Source organism: Eublepharis macularius, chromosome 3, assembly GCF_028583425.1.
Source record: "Eublepharis macularius isolate TG4126 chromosome 3, MPM_Emac_v1.0, whole genome shotgun sequence".
Taxonomy (NCBI): Eukaryota; Metazoa; Chordata; class Lepidosauria; order Squamata; family Eublepharidae; genus Eublepharis; species Eublepharis macularius.
The window spans coordinates 20,442,880-20,464,396 of record NC_072792.1 but is presented as its reverse complement, the minus strand read 5'-3'; the positions used below and the strand labels follow the sequence as shown (position 1 = coordinate 20,464,396).

The 21,517-nt window shown below is 42.8% G+C and overlaps 1 protein-coding gene across 1 annotated transcript in view; it reads left to right on the top strand.

Moving 5' to 3' along the window:
* Positions 1–21,517, top strand: part of DACH1 (dachshund family transcription factor 1) — a 521,772-nt gene that overhangs the window by 347,594 nt on the left and 152,661 nt on the right. Inside the window, exon 4 of the mRNA XM_054973584.1 lies at positions 10,953–11,125. Within this exon, the coding sequence (XP_054829559.1) occupies positions 10,953–11,125 (173 nt within the window). The remainder of the gene's footprint in view (positions 1–10,952; positions 11,126–21,517) is intronic.

The following is a 21,517-nucleotide window of genomic DNA, read 5'->3' as shown; positions in this document are numbered from 1 at the left end:
GCCCCTTTTTTGTTGACTTCTTGAATCGGAATCGGTTAAGGACTATGATCAGAAGAGGAGGGCGTTATTACTCTTTTCTTGTAGCATTGCAGAACGTTATTGTTTGTCATTGTTTGTCATTTTTCATTCTTTTATGTTTTGCAGTTGGCTAGGGCTTTCAAAAGGGAGGACAAAATTGCATACACTGGCCAAAACCAGTCTTAGCAGTTGTTCGACCACGTACAAGGCAGGGAGGCGAAAGCTGCAGAGAGAGCTTGTCGGCACTTGGCTCATGTGCTCTGACCTTCATCCCACCCTAAGTTCCATCCCATGGAATGACTCATATCAGCAGTAAGACTGGCAGAGAGACACTGGGTTGGTGTCTGCAGAAGTACACTTTGCACGTGAACCTCTTTGCATCTCAGCCACTGTAATTATTTGCACGCTGATTCATCTTCCTTAAGAAAATACCTTCTACAACCGCTGGTTGCACCAGCTGGAGCTGAAAGTTGAATATCGCTCTGCACTGTTTTGATGGTTGTCAGATTTTCTGGCTTGCCCCAAATAACATTTGTATAGAACTGTGCCATCTGCAAGGGTAGGATGGAAATAGGAGATAGACACACCTTTATTGTGCCACAAATTTCTGAGCCTGACGCTAGAGAACACCATACAACATTGCGGGCTGGACTGGGCCCATTCTCTTCGCACAAAATGCTGGTGTGGTCAGGGGTGGTCTTAGTGATTCTGGAGGCCTGGGGAAAGTCCAGGATGGCTAGAATTACTGCCCTTGCTCCATTATGTTGGGACTCTGTTCTTTCCCGGTTTGGTCATTCATACATATGTGGAATTGTTGATTTGCATTGTTGTATAATTTTCACAAACTAGTAGCACGTTGCACTTTGAAAATACTTTTTGATAATTTGTAAGAATGTGCCTTTCTTTTCTCCCGGGAGTTTCTACTCTATTTGCACTACTTGCTCCATGCAAGGCAAGTGGGAGCCATTGCTAGAAGCTGGCTACCCAGCCACTCTCAGAGTGCACACAAGTGGCTGTCATCACGATGAGCAGGCAGTCCAAGTCCTCCTGAACAGGCTGGGTCCGAATAGTAGAAACGAGCCCTCCCTTTTTCTTTCTTCTCCATCTCTTGGAGAAGGGCAGCACTGTGATGGATCAGATCCCCCTATCGTGGGGCACAGAGCAGCTTCCCCTGTTGCTTACCGGCTAAAATTGTTCCTGGGTGTGGTACTCTATATGCAATTGAACCTACACATATATTTAGGATTAAGGTGCCTGTCCTTCAGTAGGTAGCTTTGCTAGCTCTGTTATTCATTTCTTTCTTTTGAAGTAGGGAAGAATAAGAAGGTTGATGTAATTAACTAGAAACCAGGCTGCCATTTGTGGCTCAACAAGTTAAACCCACCCCACTAACCATATATGGCATCCTACAGGGACTTGATAAGTCTGGATGCCAGCCTCTCCCCCACCCGTAATATATGATCGGTGAGCTGCGTTTAGCTCAGTGGATCTCATTGTGCATTCCTGACCTAGAAGTTATTAGTGCATTGAGTTCCCAAAGGGAATTGTCAAAAAAGAAATTACTCATTGTACATTTTTTTAAAAAAAATAATCCATTTGTGTAATGTAACTTTTTATATGTAACCTCAACGAGGAAGTAACAAGGATGCTGCTAAAGCACTGTGGTGCTGTCTTTACAAATGTTTCTAATGCATGGTTTCTAGTTTAATCGTGCTGAATATTAAGTGGGACCTTTAAGCTGAAGATCTCATCATGCTTTAGAGAGGTTCACCCTCTCTTCCATATGGTATCTAATTTCAAATGGTTAAGACTTCATCACAAAGAGAAAAAGAAGCACGCATATCAACACTGGAAGAAAGGACAACCAACTGTTGGATTTGGATGATTATACTAAAGAGAACCTGCCATTTATGGAAGGGCCAAAATGATTAACTTTTAGCAGATGGAATGTAGGCATTTTCCAAATGGAGCATAATCACATAAATAATGTAGTATGAACACAAAGAGCAATGCAGCAATCAGGGTTCAGATAAGTGACCCCAAACGGCTCAAACTGTCTGCTACCTGCTAGACCTTCTTGGTGAAAAACAGTGCTCCAGTAGTAATGCAGAAAATGTCTGAGAGCCAAGTAGATGTTACAAGTGGGGGAACCGCAAGGACTTGTGGGTGCATCTCATTTTCCTTTATCCCAACATTTGTCCTCTTTCCCTTCCCTGCCCGCCATAGCTTCTCTTTTTTTCCTGCTTCCTTCTCTCCTTCCCCCTCACCTTTGTCTGCCCCTGTCTTCACACACACACCCAGCAGCCTCTCCCCTATGGATCAGTTGTGTGATGTCAGTTGAGCCAGGCCCTGTTGCATGGTGGGAAACCTGCAAGGATTTGCGGGGGGGGGGAGGGGACTTCATTTTTCCCTATATCCATGCTGTTTCCTCTTTTCCTCTTTCAGCAAGCTTCAGTACGCTCACCTTTCCTTATATTCTTCTCTCTTTCAAATACATTAAACACCTTACCTTTTATCTGCTCCCTGCCATCATCAGTATTTATCAATTTACTTTAGGTATATACTGCTTTTCGCCACAATGGGGACCCAAAGGAGCTTACATCATTCCCCTTGCCTACATATTATCCTTACAATATCCCTGAGAGGTAAGTCAGGATGACAGCAGTGTGGTGATTCGAATCTGGATTTCCCAGATCTGACTCGGAAACTTTAACCTCTATAGTACATTATGCTGGCTTTGCGGGAGGGGGCTGCTTTTGGAACAGTAGTAAGCAGTCAGGTCTCGGTGAGCCATGTCAGTCATGCGGTATCAAGTTGCCCGGTGATTACTTCTGGCCCTAGTGAGCCAAAATAGTCCTGGAAAGAGTCCTGCCCCATCCCCCTGACTTTTTCTGATAGAAACAATGCTTGGGGTCCTGGCTAAACCGTTATGGTTGCATAACAACACGGAGGCATCTGGTTAAAGCTACAGGTGCTCTTATATCAATTTGAAATTTTTTTTAGAACCCTAATGTGTTTTATTTCAGATTTCTCTGTAATCCTGGGGCATTTTTCAGGTGTGTAAGAACATCTGTCTTGTCCAGATTTAAGTATCCAGAAATCAGGGCCACTTGGCTATTAGTATATAAGAAAACATGGGGCTCCCAAGTTCCTTTCTTCCCAAATTAGTGACAGGGAAGCATTTGGCAAGAGAGAATTGGCATATCACAGGTGATTTTTTCATTTTGAGAAGTTTAGAAGGTATAATCCTGAACAGAGTTGTACTCTGCAATCAATAGGTTTAGAAGAGTATAATAACTCTTCTTGAGATTGCACCATGATGAACTTATTATTGCATTACACATAAACACATTGGTCTAACAAGGTCAGTCTTGTCTGCTGATACTGGTAGCAGCTCTCCAGGGTGTCAGTAGAGATCTTTCACAATTGCTTCTACCTGGTCCTTTGAAGGTAGAGAACCAAGGATGTTTTGCATTCAGTGTAGATGCTCTATGACCGAATGACAGTCTATCACTAATTAAAATGAAGAACCATATCAATTCTATTTCATCAGTTGTCAGGTTACATACACAAACAAAAGGTTATTATTATAATCTTAACTCTAGCTCCAGAAACCTGGGTAAGCAAGATAGATGCAATCTAGTACCTAAAGGGTCAAAATGATGGTACAAGGTAGATCCTTTTGGGAAGAGAGTCCTACCACCGCACACAGCAGACCCTTTTTATAGTGGCCACCCAACTTCCCTGCAAAAAAGACCCCAAAGCATCATTTTAGGATCACAGAGAGGTCTGTGTCGAATTTCCATTTAAAATTCCAGGTGGATTGAAAAAAAACGGGTTGATTTTTTTTCCTGCTTCAGCTAAGAGTGTCACACTAAAGAAAAAAAATTAAGAGATGGAAAATCGAATGACCGCAATAAAATCTTGAGTGGATTGTAGTCCTGGTGCTTTCTGCGTGCCCAGAGAGACGTGGCGTTCTCATCAGAAAGGTTAAATAAATGGGATTGAGATGACCTCAGGATACTGGATTAACTCAGAGCAGTTTCATTGTTGCTACCATCGTCTTCATACAGTCCTGCAGCTTCTATTTAAGATCTTTGTACTCTTATGAAATACTATTTCTTACTGTTGAGGTTGTGGATACCTGCCCAAATCCACTGCTCTGAGATCAAAACATTGTAAATGACTATCCCAAGTGGTTAGAAATTGCTAAATTGTTGAAAGGTAAGAGTGGAGATTCGTATTCCTTGTTTTAGAAAAAATTGCTAATATGAATCTAAAACATAACTATTCGCGTGTAAGACGTGTAGGTGGAATTTCTTGGATAATCCCTCAAAAAGTTGCTTGAAGACTGAGCCCATTCATCCTATGTTATTATTTTTATCCTGTATCCAAGCAATGTTCCTGAAACACATCGCAGGACAGGAAGGCGGCTATATACCGTGTGTTGTTGTTTTTTGTTCAAGCGAGGATTTGTTTCCCCAATGGTATATAAGAACCATGTGTTACTTTACTCTTTGTACATAATCTTTAAGTATTAAATTCAGCATAAATGGAGAAAATAATTATTGGATAAATCATGTTCAATAGGATAAATCATGTTCAATACTTGCCTTCGTTCTGATACCCGTCTGATTTTAAAAAGCATTAATAAAAGTTTCCTTCCTTTTCCGTCTCTGTAGCCAGACTTGAGGCTTATGTTTTGAGTTTCCATCAGTGCTTGTCAACTCTTTGTAATAGGCTTAAGAGCTTGGACACCTGATACCCCTAGTACCTATAGTGCACCCTCTTAGAAGCTGTTTGCTTTAGATTTAACAGCAATTAGTTTTTTAAAACCATAAATTAATAAACAAAATGTTCCAGCCTCAGCGTAATACTTCTTCTTTTGCAAGTGGCAACAGGAAGTTCTACATGTATTCAAACATTATTTCAAGATTACCAACTTCACAAATCTGTAGCAGTCAACCTGGAGTACTGGTATGAAGCAAAGTACTGTGGCCAGTGCCATAATGAATATGAGATGCAGAATCTAAATCTACTCACTTGTATTCATTTACCCTATGACATTGTTTATGGAAATGTTTTTGACACTGTATGGAAATGCCTGCCCTCGTCCTTGCTACTGATTGTACTAATCACACACTATGTAATCTGCCTTGGGTCTCAGTGAGAAAGGTGGACTATAAATAAAATAAATAATAAATAAAAATAAAATATAATAGTGCATTAGAACTTCTTAGAAAGATCTATTGGCTACTATAAATTGGATCTATTTCAGTGGGTTTAAGAGTGCTTATTTGAGTTGTGGGTGGCATTACAGCCATGTCCACAATTATACTTGTTTGAATGCCACTGGAGAGATGACTGGGTAGGATTGTTTAATGGTTGTTGTCATAACTGAGTGGCTGAGTTCATGACAAGTGTGTTTGTTGGTTATGGGCACAAACCTAGTTAGTTGTGATGCCAAAGCTAGCTAGTTTGCAAATCTAGCAAGTTGTTCGTCTTCCCCGTGCTCATGGACCATGTCTCCTCATTTCAGAAGCCTTGAATCAAACTCCCACGACTTGGAAATGTATTTCTTCCCAGCTACCAAGGATTCTGAAGTGGACCAGGTGCCATATTTTGAACACTCTTGCAAATCTGAGTTTGATTTTACTCCTCGTAGCAGGAAGCTTTCAACCACACATAGTTTGTGATACAAAGACAGAGATTAGGATGTAATAACAGCAATGATCCAGGTTTGGGTCCATTGTAGAAAAACCAAGAGTCCCCCTCAAAATACACAATGAACTATTCAATTTTATGTATATACTATATGCAGCACTTTATGGTGGTGCAGTAAGCACCACCCCGTTTCTGCGAACACGTCTCTTAAAGAAAATATGATAAGTCAAATTCCACATTTAAACCTTTAGGTGCCATAGTATCCAAATAAAAGATCCAAAACTTTTCTCTTTGGAGTAGTCGATTTCCTGATATACGACCTTCCTTATTCCGGGCCACCTCCAGAACTGAGAATCTCATATCACATTCAGTGCATTAGGCTTGCTGAAAATGGGCAGTAAGAAGTGCTTTCATGGCCCTCCTTACTTTTGATTGGTGTTCCTGAATGTGAATTCTAATCGCTCTAGAGGTGCTTCCTATGTAAATTTTGTTACATGGGCATTCAATTAGGTAGATAACCCCCTGAGTGTTACAAGTGGAGAAACCTCTTGATTCCACCTCTTTCCTCACATGTTGAAGTGTTAATTTCTTATCAGGGATTACCAGGGGGCATGCACAACAATGCCCGCAGCTAAAATGACCAATCGGACTGTCCCTTCCTGTTTCCCGAGATTGAATGTTGGCATGGATCAAAATGTCCCGAAGGTTCTTGGTTCTTATATAACCTATCCTGGGTACGTGAGTGCAACCCGGAAGATATTGTACTAGGTGCCAATAGGACCTGATGATATCGCTAATACGGGTGGCCCATGGGGTGAAATTTAGTGCCCCTGCTCTTTAGTCTCTGCTTTTTCTCTTGTGGTGGCACTTTCAACAAGTCTGTTCTGGTAGTCTTGTCTGCCCTGACGCATGCTCTATGTATAACTTTTTTAGAGCACCCCGTCTGAATGAAGTTATCAATCATTCTCTTTTTTTCTTTGATATAATCTGCTCCTACCATTGAGTTTCCTTTAATTCTTAATAATTGGCCGTAGGGTATATTATTCTTTAGTCGGGAGGGATGGTATGATGTAAAATGCATGTAAGAATTTTTATCTGTCGCTTTATGGTATGGTCGGACTGCCAAACTGTTGTCTTTTAGTTTATAGACCACTACATCCAAAAAGTTAATCTGTGTTGGACTATGGTATCTCATAAATTTAATATGAAGGTCAAGGTTGTCCATCCAACTGGTAAATGCATCTATTGATTCCGGCTTAGAAAAGATTAAAAGGATATCATCTATAAAACGCCGGTAATATATGATGCCCGAATGGAACAGATTGATCATTGGGCACAAGATATTCTGCGTTTCAAGTCTATTCATGTAAAGGATTGCAATGGAAGGTGCTGCTGGGCACTCCATTGCAACTCCTCTGATTTGTAAGTATTAATCCAGATGGTAATGGAAGAAATTATTTTCCATGATTAAAGATAACAAAAACGGAGTGGGGGGACAGGATTTTCCCGCTTCCTTAAGGCTTCTTATATTACTAGTCTCGCCCCTTCATGGGGGATAGAGGTGAACAATGAAACCACATCAAGAGTTACAAGTACGGATCCCTTCGGGATAAATAACTTCTCTATTTCTTGAATTAATTGAGTTGTCTCCTTTAAAAAGGCTGGTGTTTTTAAAATCTCTGATTGCAGTTGTCCATCTAGGAGTTGGGCCAAGGGCTCTAACAAGGAATTAGTGCCTGCAACGATAGGTCTACTCGGTGGGGGGAGCCCACCCTTGTGAATTTTGGGCAAGATATAAAAAGTTGGCATCTTGGGGTCTTTGTTGTAAAGAGCTTTATGAAGTGCAGGTGAAATATCACCTGCTAGTATGGCCTCGTCCAATACAAAGGCTACATGATCACTCAGATCCTCATTGATCCTTTTATTGATCCTGTCCCTATCATGTAATTGTCATAGTAGTTCTCTCTCATAGTCCTCTGTGTTAAGGAGGACTGTGCCGCCCCCTTTGTCAGCCGGTTTTATCACTATACCTTTATCATGGCTCAGATCGTGTAATGCCCTGCTATCTTCCTGTGTTAAATTGTGCCCAACTTTTATCTTTTTCAACTGCCTCTAAAGGTAAAGGTAGTCCCCTGTGCAAGCACCGAGTCATAGGGGGACATTGCATCACGACGTTTTCTTGGCATACTTTTTACAGGGTGGTTTGCCATTGCCTCCCCCAGTCATCTACACTTTACCCCCAGGAAACTGGGTACTCATTTTACCAACCTCAGAAGGATGGAAGGCTGAGTCAACCTTGAGCGGTTACCTGAACCCAGCTTCCACCAGGATCGAACTCAGGTCGTGAGCAGAGCATGGGCTGCAATACTGCTGCTTACCACTCTGCGTTTCTATGCTCAAATCTGAGATAATGGGCACAAATGTGGATTTCATCTTCACCAACGTTTTATTTTCCAAGGGTACAGGATTATCTCCATACATTTTTCTCAATTTCAACAACCGAATTAGTTTGAAAAAAACCAGTCCTTGTATCTAGAGGAAAGTAAGTGGGAGTAGGGACAAATCCTAGTCCCCCTTTTCTTTTCTTTTTTGCAGTATTATTATCAAGATGCTTCCCTGTACTGGTAGAGGTAAAGTAAGATTGAGTAAATAAATTAAGGATAATGAGGTGAATGAGATGACCCTGTTTTCTTTTCTATCTTCTCTTTGTTTCTTTGACAGTTTTCAAAATCTCTGTGGTTGAAAAAAAAATCCTGTTGCATTTTAGGCTGATCTGCACCTGATTCCAGCTGGGTGAAGGTGGGAGTGTGGGCATTGCCACCTATTCCGCGCTTGATCCCAGCTAGGTGAAGATGGTGAGTGGGCATTGCCTCCTGCTCCACTCCCGATCCTAGCTGGGTGAAGTTGGGGGGGGGAGGCATTGGCTCCTGCTCTGCGCCTGATCCTGGCCTGGGCTTCCCACCATGACTCACTCTCTGGAGGGACGGGCTGCCTCACCTGGGCTTCCCTCCACGGCAGCTTTTTATATGCAAAAGTGAAAAATGGTTGTGATCCAAAATTAATGATTTTTTTTGTGACTGTCGTACCTATGACCTTCCTTTCCATGTTGGAGTTCTAATTTTATTAGTAGAAGGCCTGAAGAACTGAAGTAATTATTTTAATGTTGTATTTAAGGGACTGTGTATCACACAAAACTCTCATGTATGCTGCTGCTTTAAATTATCCACACATTTTAAAGCATTTTATTTTTAAAGTTCTATAACTTAAACCATCCAGTTCCCCAAATTCCTTGCTGTATATAAAGCAAGGTCTAATCTAGCCCAATTTATTCATAGCAAGAATTAACATTGAAAAATAGTTGCTGCATTGTATTCATCTTTTTCGCCTACAATGATGAAGAATCAAATCGATATAACTTGCAAAATTAAATACAATAATATAATTTCTTGACCTAAAAAATTATACAATATGATTCTATAGGTTGATAATTTTTTTCCAATTCCCCGCCCACAGATTTTCCAAAACTAATTTAACAATTGCGAAAGGAACTAACCTGACATCCTTGCTTGCAATTTAAGCTTGTTGCAAATTTGGACTTATCCAAATATCCCAGTGATTTATATTCCTTCCCCACAGGAAGCAATGATGGTTCTTGGGATAGAGAAAAACTCCAGTCTGCCCCAACCCAAGGATTGCAGGCCTCTGTTAACCACCCCTGCTTGCCTGGACAGCATAATCTGCTTCTTAATCATCCTCTCAGCCCTCTCCAACAGAATCACCTTCTACCAGATGGTACAGGTTGACATATTTCCACATTAATATTCACACTCTTTCAAATTTGTTCCTCTTACCTTTGCTTAAACAGGCTGCATTAATTCCCCCCCCCCCAACTTTCAGAGTGATAATTTTAAAAAGCCATTATAGTGTAACGTTTCATCATGGAACTGGCTTTCAAAATTAAGTTTAACAACAGTGACAGTCATACTGGATTGGAAAGCGTTGGCAAGGTAGATCTTTCCCCACCTTCCCGAATCCCAAAGAGCCTGCTGTTTGCACTGGAAATCTTCCCGGACATACCACAGCACAGGACACTGCAAAAATGAAGGAGAATTTGGGGAAATCATTTTCTTCTTCCTCATCCGCGGGCAGTTTGCATCAGCCCCTGTCACTGCAGTGCCCCACACCGTCATACAGTTTGCTCATGAATCCTGACCCTCCAGGAGGATTTTTATAGGAATCAGCAGCAGGCAGCTTGGGGAAGGTGGGCAGAGATCTATTCCACCAACCCCTTCTGTGATTTTTTTTCCTCATTGGATCCAACCGTTTTCCACTAGGACCCTTCACCACAAACTTTTGAGAAGACTGTGCAACAATCATCAAGGACCATTACCCTTGTATGTATGTTACAGTCTGGTACTTTCCAGGCCAACTATAATGAATGGGGTTGCTATTGTTTTGGATGATGTGGGCAGTTAGAATTGCCAGCAGTCCTGGAGAAAAAGAGTCCTGTCCCTTTAACGGAGTCTTAATAGGATGTTATGTCCCGGGTGATTTTACCTACTTGTTCTGAACAGCCTCACTTGCCCTTCTCCACATACTAAGCCTCTATTAAAGGGACAGGACATTTTTTTTCAATAGAGATGTAGGCAAGCCTATAGATATTTCACTCTTTACATATTTTCTAAAATTATAACTAACATCTGATTTACATATATTGTTGAGCCACGTGAAAGAGAGTTCTTGATACAGCACATAACAGTGATGTCAAAAAGCCACACCATGCCATCATGAGCATCATGCGGAAGAGCAATAACAGCTTGCCAGTTGAGGATGTTGTGGTCTGTCTCCTCGTATATAGCATTCCTTTTAATTGGTTCTCCTTAGGCAATTTTAACCAGGGTGCCAAGATAGCCTTCAACCAACATCTGCCAAGCAACATTTTGGTATAGTCACTAACTCTGTACCTACGACTGAAGTTAAATCAAGAAACGGGTATTATTTGGAGATGGACTCCTATTAAAGAAAATTAAAAACCTGTACTGAATATATCACTTATCAAGAGCTGCCATTCTTTTAGCAATAGTAAAGATCTCCTCTGTTGCATATCGTACTACGACAGTAATATAAAAATACACTTTGAACGAAACAATGATTGAATAAAACTTTACTATTACCTGGTGGGTAGTTCAATTGCCTTTGCTTCATGTTGGGAATATTTGTAACGGTCAACATAATTTTTTAAAAAAAATTCTGCTTTCCCCTCTCCGCAGGCCTGGAGCTTCCTTTTATGATGATGCCGCACCCACTCATTCCAGTCAGCTTACCGCCCGCCTCTGTCACAATGGCCATGAGTCAGATGAACCACCTTAGCACCATTGCAAACATGGCAGCTGCAGCACAAGTACAGAGTCCTCCCTCGAGAGTCGAGACGTCTGTGATTAAGGTGATTCTCTTTAAAAAGAAAGAAGAATGGTTTTGATGTCTTTGTCAACTGTCATTCTCGGGCGTATATCTCTACCGTCATACAAATAACTAAGCATTCTCTCACAGGAATAAATTCTGTCAATTGGGAATTGTATTCAGGGTACAATCCAGTACTTGCAAATTCAATTATTCTCTCTCAGGCTTCTGAAACGGCCTAGAGCTTCTTCCTGCATTTATTGCCCACCATCACTAGCTGCTATCACTGCCATTTCACTGCCAAAGCTCTTCTGTTGACCAAGGAGTCAATGAGCTCCACTAAGCAAAAGAGGACATCTCAGAGCAAAGCCTGGGTCCAGCCCCTGCTCCAGAAATCCAACGAGGCTTCAGCAGCAGCACTAACTGTTGATGGGTGGCCATGCAGATTGTGTTCACATACTTTGTGTTTACATGCTTTTCACATATTTTTTGATGCTGTAGGCTTTCTGGTCGCGGACTTTGGAATTTTGTTTTAGCTAATAAAAGGTACTGATTTGTGAAAAAAGCAGCAGATGGTGAGGAAGTACCTATTCCTAACTCCATCAGTCAGGGCTGGCCTGACTGCTGGGCCAAACCTAAGTGATCACCTAGGTTGCCAGATATTGGTGAGCACCAAAAAGGCAAGAGGCACCTCCTTTACAGGTTTGAAGGGAACCTTTTTGTTAACTGGCTTCTGGAATCTCCATATCAGTTGACTCTGGTATTCTATAGCTGCCCTGATGGAGCAGGGAGGGCTTTTGAAGAGTTGGTCTATTTTTTTTTTATTTTCTCATTGTTCATTTTGAATGCTCAGTAACTAAAATGTTCACTCTAGATTTCTCACTTTTCTCTCTGTCGAAGAGTTGTGTGTGCCAAAGTCGTAGTTTGCCTATGGCTCCAAAAAAATTTTTAGATTGGCCCTGGCAGCAGTACAAGTAAATCTGCTGTTCTTGTTCTGAACTTTGTGCAAGTGAGAAGTGAAATTCTCCAAAGCATCTCTGTGCTTCTGTCAGGTGCTAGATAGTGAGATCCGTAAAATGAGAAACTCCTTCGTTCTGTCCTGGTCATAAAACTGAGCTGGGGATCCTTCCTGTTCCAATAGCTCGCTGACCTCTCCCCACAACCGTTCTGAACCAGCGCTGTTATCTTAAACTTGAACTAAAACTTCAGATGCCGTTCTGCTATTAAGCAGTGCTTCATTTTCCACAGATAAGATGAACACAAATCTTGTGTTTCTATTTTTAACTCTTTCAACATCAAGCAGCATGCAATTAGAAAGACATTGAGTCGGAGGACTCAGTGCAGTTCAGGAATGAGCAGGGACAACAGACTGTGACAACAGTAAATCACAGTGTGTGTGACAGCTGTGACCTGAGCGTGCTAGAGGCAGGGGATGTCTTTCATCACCTGCCCAGGGCTTGGAAAGCCAAGCTTGTCAGCAGCCTCAGCTTTCCCCTGAACAGAAATGTGTGCAAATAATATAAAAGACACATTGAAATAAACGTTGATGGCAATATGCTTATGGTATGTGATACGCAGGACATCCATAAACAATATCACAATCTGCAATATATCTATGAAATACGGATTTAAATACCGAGGTGTAATAAAACATGCTATATGTATAAGATCTTCAGCAGCGCTGCGTTGGCTGTTTGAGTGGCTTAGGGGACTTTCAAAAATATAAGAGGATTGGCAAGGAGGATTGAAATGGGAGAAGTATTGCTATTTTATCTTGAAGGAAAACACACTCAAGATAGACACAGTAAGTATGACTAAGAAGCAGTTTGAAAGCAGTGTGAAACATGCGGGTTGTAATACCCCCGTGTGCTTAAAAAACAGCTTCATCCATTATGTTTTTCTATTTGTATACGTAAAAGACAAACAGAATGGCTTCTTTTATGACAGGTGTCAGTAACGCAAGTTTGGCCTGGTCTAGGCTAACTTTAGGAAGACTTACGGTGCCATCATACGCAAACTAACAGGCGAGCCTGTTACCCTGGGGGAAGCCACCTTGCCTTGAAAGAAGGCTCTACCATTAGTAGAACAAATGCACAGTATCCAACCCACTGTTTCCCTCTAGTGTAGTATTGTTGTTTAGAAATGTCATTCATATGTGTGGGTTGATCGTTTGTTTTTTAAAGGCTGCATGGTTCTGAAATGTTTTGCTGAAAGGGATCCAGTACAACGAAACCGTGAGGCCTAATAATAAATACATAGGGTAGTGCCCAATAACCTGCTGCTGATTTCACAAGGAATTAGCTTTAAAAAAAAAAAAACCTAACAGCATATTCAAGGAAATTAACTGGTTTTGACTCTTATTCATATTCTTTCTTTACCATTCTACCACACTGTGCCCTCTCTCCTCTGCTCACCAGTGACGTCCACTCCTCCTATTGTATGCCCCCCACCTACCATGATTGCCACTGTTTTCCTGCCTTTCCAGGCCCGGTGCTGCTTTCTCTGTCTTCTGGATCTCTGTCACCTGCAGCCGGAGGTCCACCTGCTTCCAGCCAGTGATGGGGTGGGAGAGATCAGTCGGTGTCTTTTGTAGCCGTTGTCACCTCTTAGAGTCTCGCCTCCGCAGACTGAATTTCTATAGCAAGGGCAGTGTTGCTGGCGCTTGGCTTGCTCTCAGTTAGTGGCAAGGTGGGAGGAGGCAATGGGTGCCATTCCCAGACTGTGATTCACCAAGACTGTCCCCACAGACCACTCGTGGCCTACATGCCTCAGTTTAAGAGCTAACACTGTATTGTCTTTTTTATTTAGCTATTTGTTTAAATAATAATAATAACAACAACATTCGATTTATATACCGCCCTTCAGGACAACTTAATACCCACTCAGAACGGTTTACAAAATATGTCATTATTATCCCCCACAACAAACACCCTGTGAGGTGGGTGGGGCTGGGAGAGCTCCGAGAAGCTGTGACTAGCCCAAGGTCACCCAACTGGCTTCAAGCGGAGGAGTGGGGAATCAAACCCGGCTCTCCAGATTAGAGTCCCGTGCTCTCAACCACTACACCAAACTGGCTGTCTAATAATATCTTTCTTCCTCCATGTATGACAACAAAACTGATACAAATATGACTACACAGGTACCAAAAACTACTGATTTGGTGAGCCAGTTTGGTGTAGTGATTAAGAGCGGCAGGACTCTAATCTGGAGGGTTTGATTCCCCACTCCTCTGCTTGAAGCCAGCTGAGTGACCTTGGATCAGGCACAGCTCTCTCAGAGCTCTCTCAGCCCCACCCACCTCACAGGTGATGGTTCTGAGGATAAAAATAACACACTTTGTAAACTGCTCTGAGTGTGGCATTAAGTTGTCCTGAATGGCAGTATATAAATCAAATGCTGTTAATGTTATTATTATTAATTAATGTCCTGTTACCTCAGCATACACTGGAGGGTATAATAAAAAGAGTGCTAAGCATCCCAGTGCCGTGACTCAAGAATTTTGATTTGATCAACAATCGTGTGCTTATATTCTGCCCTTCTAGACAGAATAGTCAGAGCAGTGATCAAAGTCAGTGTTGTTATTATCCCCACAATACAGCTGTGGGGCTGGGACTCAGAGGCCACCCAAGGCCACCTGCAGAGCTCATGGCAGCAGAGTGCTGGTTCGAACCCAGTCACTTAACCACTGTGCTATAGCAGCTCACTTTTAATGAAATTAACTACCCGATGTCTTCATTGAAGAGAGAAATAGGGAAGCTGCATTTCATTAAAATTCTCCCAGGGAACAAGTCTAGAGAAAGAATTGGTCCAAACTGGGCCTGTTCAGACAGTATATCCCCCTGGGGTATCTATCCTCAGGCTCTAAGGGGAGACTAAATAGGTCTGGAGCTTGCGAGTTCTGTCTTCCACCCCTTCCCTCCTCTCCTTATTTCCAGGAGAAAATACCAAATAGTCAAAGAGATCTGAAAACAGAGGTCGAATCCACATTACTCATTCTAAGTTGCATGTTCCCCGCATTCCCCACGCAATCCTGAGTGCCGGTCACATTACCTCATTAAACAGACGCATTTCATTCGCATTTCTCCTGAATATGTGGTCACAGGTTTTCAACGGGAGTTTCACGGTGGCCGTGAACGGGCCAATGCGCAATTTACACGGTTTTTTAAAAACCACCTCCCTTCCTGTCTCTCTGGCCGTTCCGAGAGTTCCTATTGGCTGATTCAACTTGCAAGTGCTCCGTAGTCTGCAAAAGACTGTTTTTGACTTCATAGCATTGGATTTATTGATTATGCTGTTTCTGAATCAAATCTGGTAGTTTGAAAAATCATTTTGGGGTGAATCCATCCTCAGAACGGACTCACGAAACTTCCCTTTTAACTGTTTTTTATTTTTTTTATTTTATATTACTGTAATATCGAAATTACAAAATATCGAAATAATGACACTCCAAGGAAGTGAAACTTCAGTAAAATTCAGGCACTGAACTGTCCTGCATAGGAAATGCCCACGAAAGCTTCCCACATGCTTCCAAATTTCCAAAAAAGAAACGGGAGAGAGCCATCAGTGCTGTCAGTGGGGGAAAGAGAGGCATCATTATCTTCAATGATGTTTCTTTATAAGGCAAGATCAAAATAACGGAAAAGTGCGCTCAAAAAAATAAAAAAAAAGCGGGGAAAAAAGTCCCGCCCAAAAAAGCGGTTTTCGAGCAGCCGTGTGACCGGAGGGACACGCGAGAAAGACGAATTGGAAGCAGGAATGTGAACGAAGAGGAAAAAATCACGGATTGGAGGCAAACGGAAGATATCCGATAAACATGTGGGTAATGGGTGAATGTGGATTCGACCAGAATCTCCCTGATGCTGCAAAATAGAATCCTCTTTTTTTTCCCTAGTACTGACTAGGAACAAGGTGCCCCAGCAACTCCTTTGTTTCCTATGGGGGGAAAGTCAAAAAAGCTGACTTCTGCTGCAGAAACACACTGAGGCAAGGCTGCCACATCCAAGGCGCACTCCCAAATGAAAGCTCCATAGGCAGAAAGCTCATCAGAACTAAAATGAAGCACTTCCCGCTATCCAAGTGCCCCTGAACAAGCTCCTCGGAGTCACTCTCCCAGTGACGGGCAAGTTCCCAAGCTGGTTCTTGGGGCACAAACACACAACAGCCAGGCTGCCATGGCCAAGGCACACTCTCAAATGCAAGCTCATCCCAGAGGAAGCCCAACAGAAGCAAACTGAAGCAAGGGAATGGAATTCCTCCCAAAACCAAAGTGAAATTAGGGGACCAACATCACACCAATGAATGACATCCATTCCACCCACGCCAAACTGAAGCAAGGGACAGTGTTGCAACTTAGCCCAACAGAACCAGAGAATCCCATTGACTGGAGAAGGAGAGCTCCTTCCAGGAGTGGTCAGTCACTGCCCCCCTCCCTGTCTCATTCCCCTTCCTCCTGCCTTTGCTTCACTCCCTCCGCCGTCCTCCACCCACTCCAAGAAAAGGCAGGAAATTCTGTTTCTTTGCAGGGAAACAGCCAAGTTGTGTTTCCCAAATTAATCTGGATTTACTGGATATAGATATATTCAGGAGTTTCAGTCTGGGTACCCAGACCAGATCTGGGATTCTCTAATGTGATCTGGAGAATCTGGCTTTTCCCCTGAATCCCAGACCCAGATTGCAAACCCCTAGAGAGAATTCACTGCAACTGGAAACTATAGAAATATGAGTAGCTGAGTCCAAACCTTTCTCCCTGATATTACACTTTATACTTCCATTTAATTTCAAAATGGAGGGGGAAGTATTCAAAAATACAACACACACTTTTCAGTCTAACCTTATAAGATGGCACTACCATTTCATGTTTCTACCATAGGGTTGTCAGCCTCCAGGTAGTAGCAGGAGATCTCCCAGAATTATAACGGATCTTCAGGTCACAGAGATCAGTTCCCCTGGAGAAAATCGCTGCACTGAATGGTGAACTCGGTGGCATTATTCCCTGCTAAGGCCCCTCTCCTCCCCAAAGCCAGTCCTCTTTATGTGCCAACCCCCAAATCTCCTGGAATTCCCCAACCTGGAGCTGGCAACTCTATTCTACCACCTCATTCTGATGGACGCATACACCGGGCCTAATACTGAATCGTTAAGATCACTGCTGAAGTAAAAAAAATTAGGCAGACATGAGTTTCCCCACCTGTTTCCATTTGCCCTGTCATCTACCCAATCCTCTGTGTTGTAGGCTGCATGACTGGAGGTGTACTGAACATTGGGGAGGGGCCAATATAGAGGTGGCTGACAAGACCAGAGGAGTGGCTGGGAAAATCTTTCCTTGTCTCTGGTTGCAGTAGAGGCCCCTAGGTTGTAGCCTAGCAGTCCTGCCTAAGGCAGCTTGGTCATGATAGCTGATTTCTCCTGAGGGCTCTAGAGAGTGAGCATCAGTGGACACCAGTAAAGATAGCAGTGAAGGTTACGCATAATATTACTCAGACCAATTTGACTATTTTCTCACCAGCTGCAGTTGGTGTGTGTGTGTTTATAAAGGGCAGAATTTGCCTTTTGCTGATATAAGTAGCAACAGTCTGTGAAAACCATCCACAGAATACCCAAGAGTAGAGCTTGATAGCTTCCCAATTTCTTTGTGCAATAGAGGCCTCAAGTAGAGATGGGAATGATCCACACTACGATCAAAAAAACCCCACGATAATGGTGATCGTGCGATCGTGACCCGGCGGATCGTGATTGTCCACGGCCAACGATCCAGCGATCGGGAGGGGCCTGGATCGAGGCAATCGGGCTTGGATTGGGGATCCAGACACTCAGGCACCAGCAATCTATTCCCCTGGCAATGGAGCCAGGGGAATGCCTGAGCTGTGTTTGCCCTCCTGTCGCCCTGGAAACCCGAATGGAAGCCCAGCTTTCCTTGATCAGCAGGGCTTCCTTCCAACCACGGAGCAGCAAAGCAGTCACCAGTTGGGAGAAGACACCCAGGGGAGGGAGGGGGAAGGGGGTGTTCTGTAGCCATGGGCACCCCAATCTCATCCCTGTAAACCCTGATAGGCAGCTCTGATGGCCAAACACAGACCTCCTGTGTTGCTGAATGGGACCCATGCCATGGGCTCCCAGGCTGGGTTTCACTTTCTGTGAGCAGTGGAGTGGGACAGAGCTCTTGCTTGCTACTTGCTAGCCTTTGGAGAGAGAGAGAGAGAGAGAGACTGAGAGAGTCGGCCGCCGCCACAACCCACCTTCCAACATAGCTGGGAATACTGTGGCATCCATGATCCACGGTTCGGGAACGGGAGATGATCGGTGTGGATCATTAATTCGGGATCGTCGCCGGCGCCGATCCACGATCAGCTGGATCGTTAATTTTTTTGGATCGTGCCCATCTCTAGCCTCAAGGTCTACACTTCTTGTTTCCCATCTCCATCTCTTCTGTGATAGCTCTGCATGATGAGTATAGAAAAGTTCTATATGATGAACTGACTAAACACATCTTAATTCACTTTTTAAAAAAATAGTTTTCCTCCTGATCACATCATTTTCGTAAAAGAAAGCCAGTATTTTACTAAATCCATCATTACCCCCTCCCCACAAGGAGGACTTTCTTATATTGATATCCCACCTCCATTAGTGTATTGCTATGCATTTTTTGAAGGAAGAGAGTGCTTTAGTTTATTATTACTAGCATTTCCATTTATTATTGCAGTTAGTTTTGATAAACATAGAAAATTGCAAGAGATTGTACATTATTGATTGGAGGAATTCTGTAGCAAGGCTATAAAACAGAGAGTTGAGGAATTAAATTAATTACAGTCCTACATCTGCCTAGTTCAGTTGCCTTTCTATTAAGGTTAAAGGGTATTCCTCAAATGAACTGATAAACGGAGTTTACAAAACGCTCTCTCCTACACTTTGTCATGGTATGTCTTATTATATGACAATAATAAAAGCCATTATCACCTTTGTTTCAGTCATAATTGTGTTGTGTTGCCCTATGCATTTTTCCCTGCTGTCTCCATCTTATAATTTGCTTTGTAAAGGCATACATAAATATGGAAAACAAATTAAGCTCTTAAAAATAAATTAATTTACTGCACAACTCTATTCAAATCTTATATGCTCACTGGATTTCATTTTAATGAAGCTCTTCAGAAGATAATGCATGGCATGCCAAATAGTAACATTATTTATTAAATAAAATGGTGACATACATTGGTTTGCTTTTTATGTATGATCTGTGTTTGCAGCTTAAATTTATAGAAATATATTTTGTGGGTTTGTAGATATCCTCACATTCATTTAAGATATCCTGAATACATACACAATCAAATGCTAAAGTTGTCAATTCTCTATTAGCACATTTAACTTGAAAAAAGGCATCCTGTAATATATCTATTTCAGTATTTTCTTTCCATGGCCTTCTTGACACATGCCTTCCTCCAAACTGGGTAATAATTAGATAAAGGTTGCAGTCCTAAGAACACTTACATGGAATAAAATGGGGCTTACTTTTGAGATGACCTGTTTAGGAACACATTACAAGGAATAAAATGGGGCTTACTTTTGAGATGACCTGTTTAGGAACACATTACAAGGAATAAAATGGGGCTTACTTTTGAGATGACCTGTTTAGGATTAGAGATGGGCACTAACCTAAATACGACCCAAAAACCCCCACAGACCAGGCCGGTTCGGGGTTGGCGAACCAGGGTTCGTGGAAGCTCCTTTTCATGCTGGTTCATTGGGTCATATTTACAGGAGCAGTTTAAATGGCCATTTCCCCAGGGAAATGCCCAAACCCCAGTCCCCCTACCCCCCCCCCCAGCCCCAGCCCCACACTTACCTTCCGCCAGGGAAATAGCCATTTAAACTCCCCCCCCGCCACCTGCCAGCTGATAGTTTAAAGGGACCTGCCGGTGGCAGGGCCCTTTAAATTGCCCAAACCCGCTCCCCCTACCCCCAGCCCCAGCCCTAGCCCCACACTTACCTTATACTTGCCATTTGAGGGGCAAGGAAGCCAAAAATGGCCTCCCCACACCTCCTGGGAGGAGAGGAAGGACTGCGCTGCAGGATAAGGAAAGTGTGGGCCAGGGCCAGTGCCCGGGGGGGGGGTATGAGGTAGAGGGGCTGGGGTTTGGGCAGTTTAAAGGGACCTGCCGCTTGCAAGTCAGGAAAGGGCTCTTTAAACTGTCAAATGCCCCTTCCTCTGCTGCTGTTAAGTCCAGAAAGGGGCATTTAAACCCCACGAACCACGAACTGGTTCATAACTGGTCCAGTTCCGTGGTTCATGGTTCATTTTTTTTTTTTGTTCCATGCCCATGTCTACTTAGGATTGCTCTGAGAGACCCATGACCAGGTTTCTGTATTTGTGCATTCATACTCACAGATGCACTTCCCAAGACAGAACCTTTATTGGCATAACCGTAACAGTGTCAAAAACAAGTGGAGCCTGTTAATTGTTAAACATTCTAAACACACTTCTCCTCTTGTATACACAGTAAAGGAAGTTTGCCACTATTTCAGTGACTTCAACCTTGGTGCATTTTATATTGTTTTCCCCGCAACTAACACTATGTGTGACTGGAGAATGGGGCCATTGGTTTTAAGTTTAGCATTTTGCAGTATTTCCAAATACAGAACCAATTTGGATTCTGAACTGTGGGGTTTTCCACATGGGTTTCCCCCTTCCCCCAGGTTTTTATCTGTTCTTTTGAGACCTCTTTTACTCCCAATCTTTTTCTGGAAGCCAATTTCGAGTCTATTTTTTCCTTGTATGTAACGTTTCTTTCAATTTTGTTTGTCCCACCCACCTCCAACCCACTTTTGGGTTATTGGACATTCATCATTGTCAAACAACTCCTTCCCTCACTTCCTTTCACCCCATCCTGGTTTTGTTGTCTATCTTTTTTAATTATCAATTTCATATTGATGTATTGACCTACCACTGCAACAATAGATGCAGCAGATTCTCTGAATTCCAAGTTGTCATTTTAAAAAGGAGTAAGTTTCTAGCTCCTTCCATTGTGGAGATACACCTTTTTTAAAAAAAATCTCTGCAATGGAAAGGGCTAGAGAGTTTTTAAAAATAAAGGCTGGGATTTCTGAGAGTCCGCTGTATCTGTTACAATGATAGGTTGATATAACAATATGAAACGGACGATTTTAAAAATTACAAAATCCCTAGAGGCACAGGGGAAGGGGTGGTGGGTGGCAACCTCTGGCACCAAAAAGAGCAGCACAGTTTGAAAAGCATAGAGCCTCTGCTGGTCTGGGCTCTGTCCCAACAGAAGTCAGTTTGCCTGGCTGGTGCCAGCCTCTGCCTTCTGGCTCTGGCTCAAACCAGGTGGAGCTCTCTGATTTAGACCACAGGGGGAGATGAACTTTGGTCTGGGTGCCGCAGCTGCTCCCCTATTAGGCTTCCCTATGCAAAGACTTCCCCATG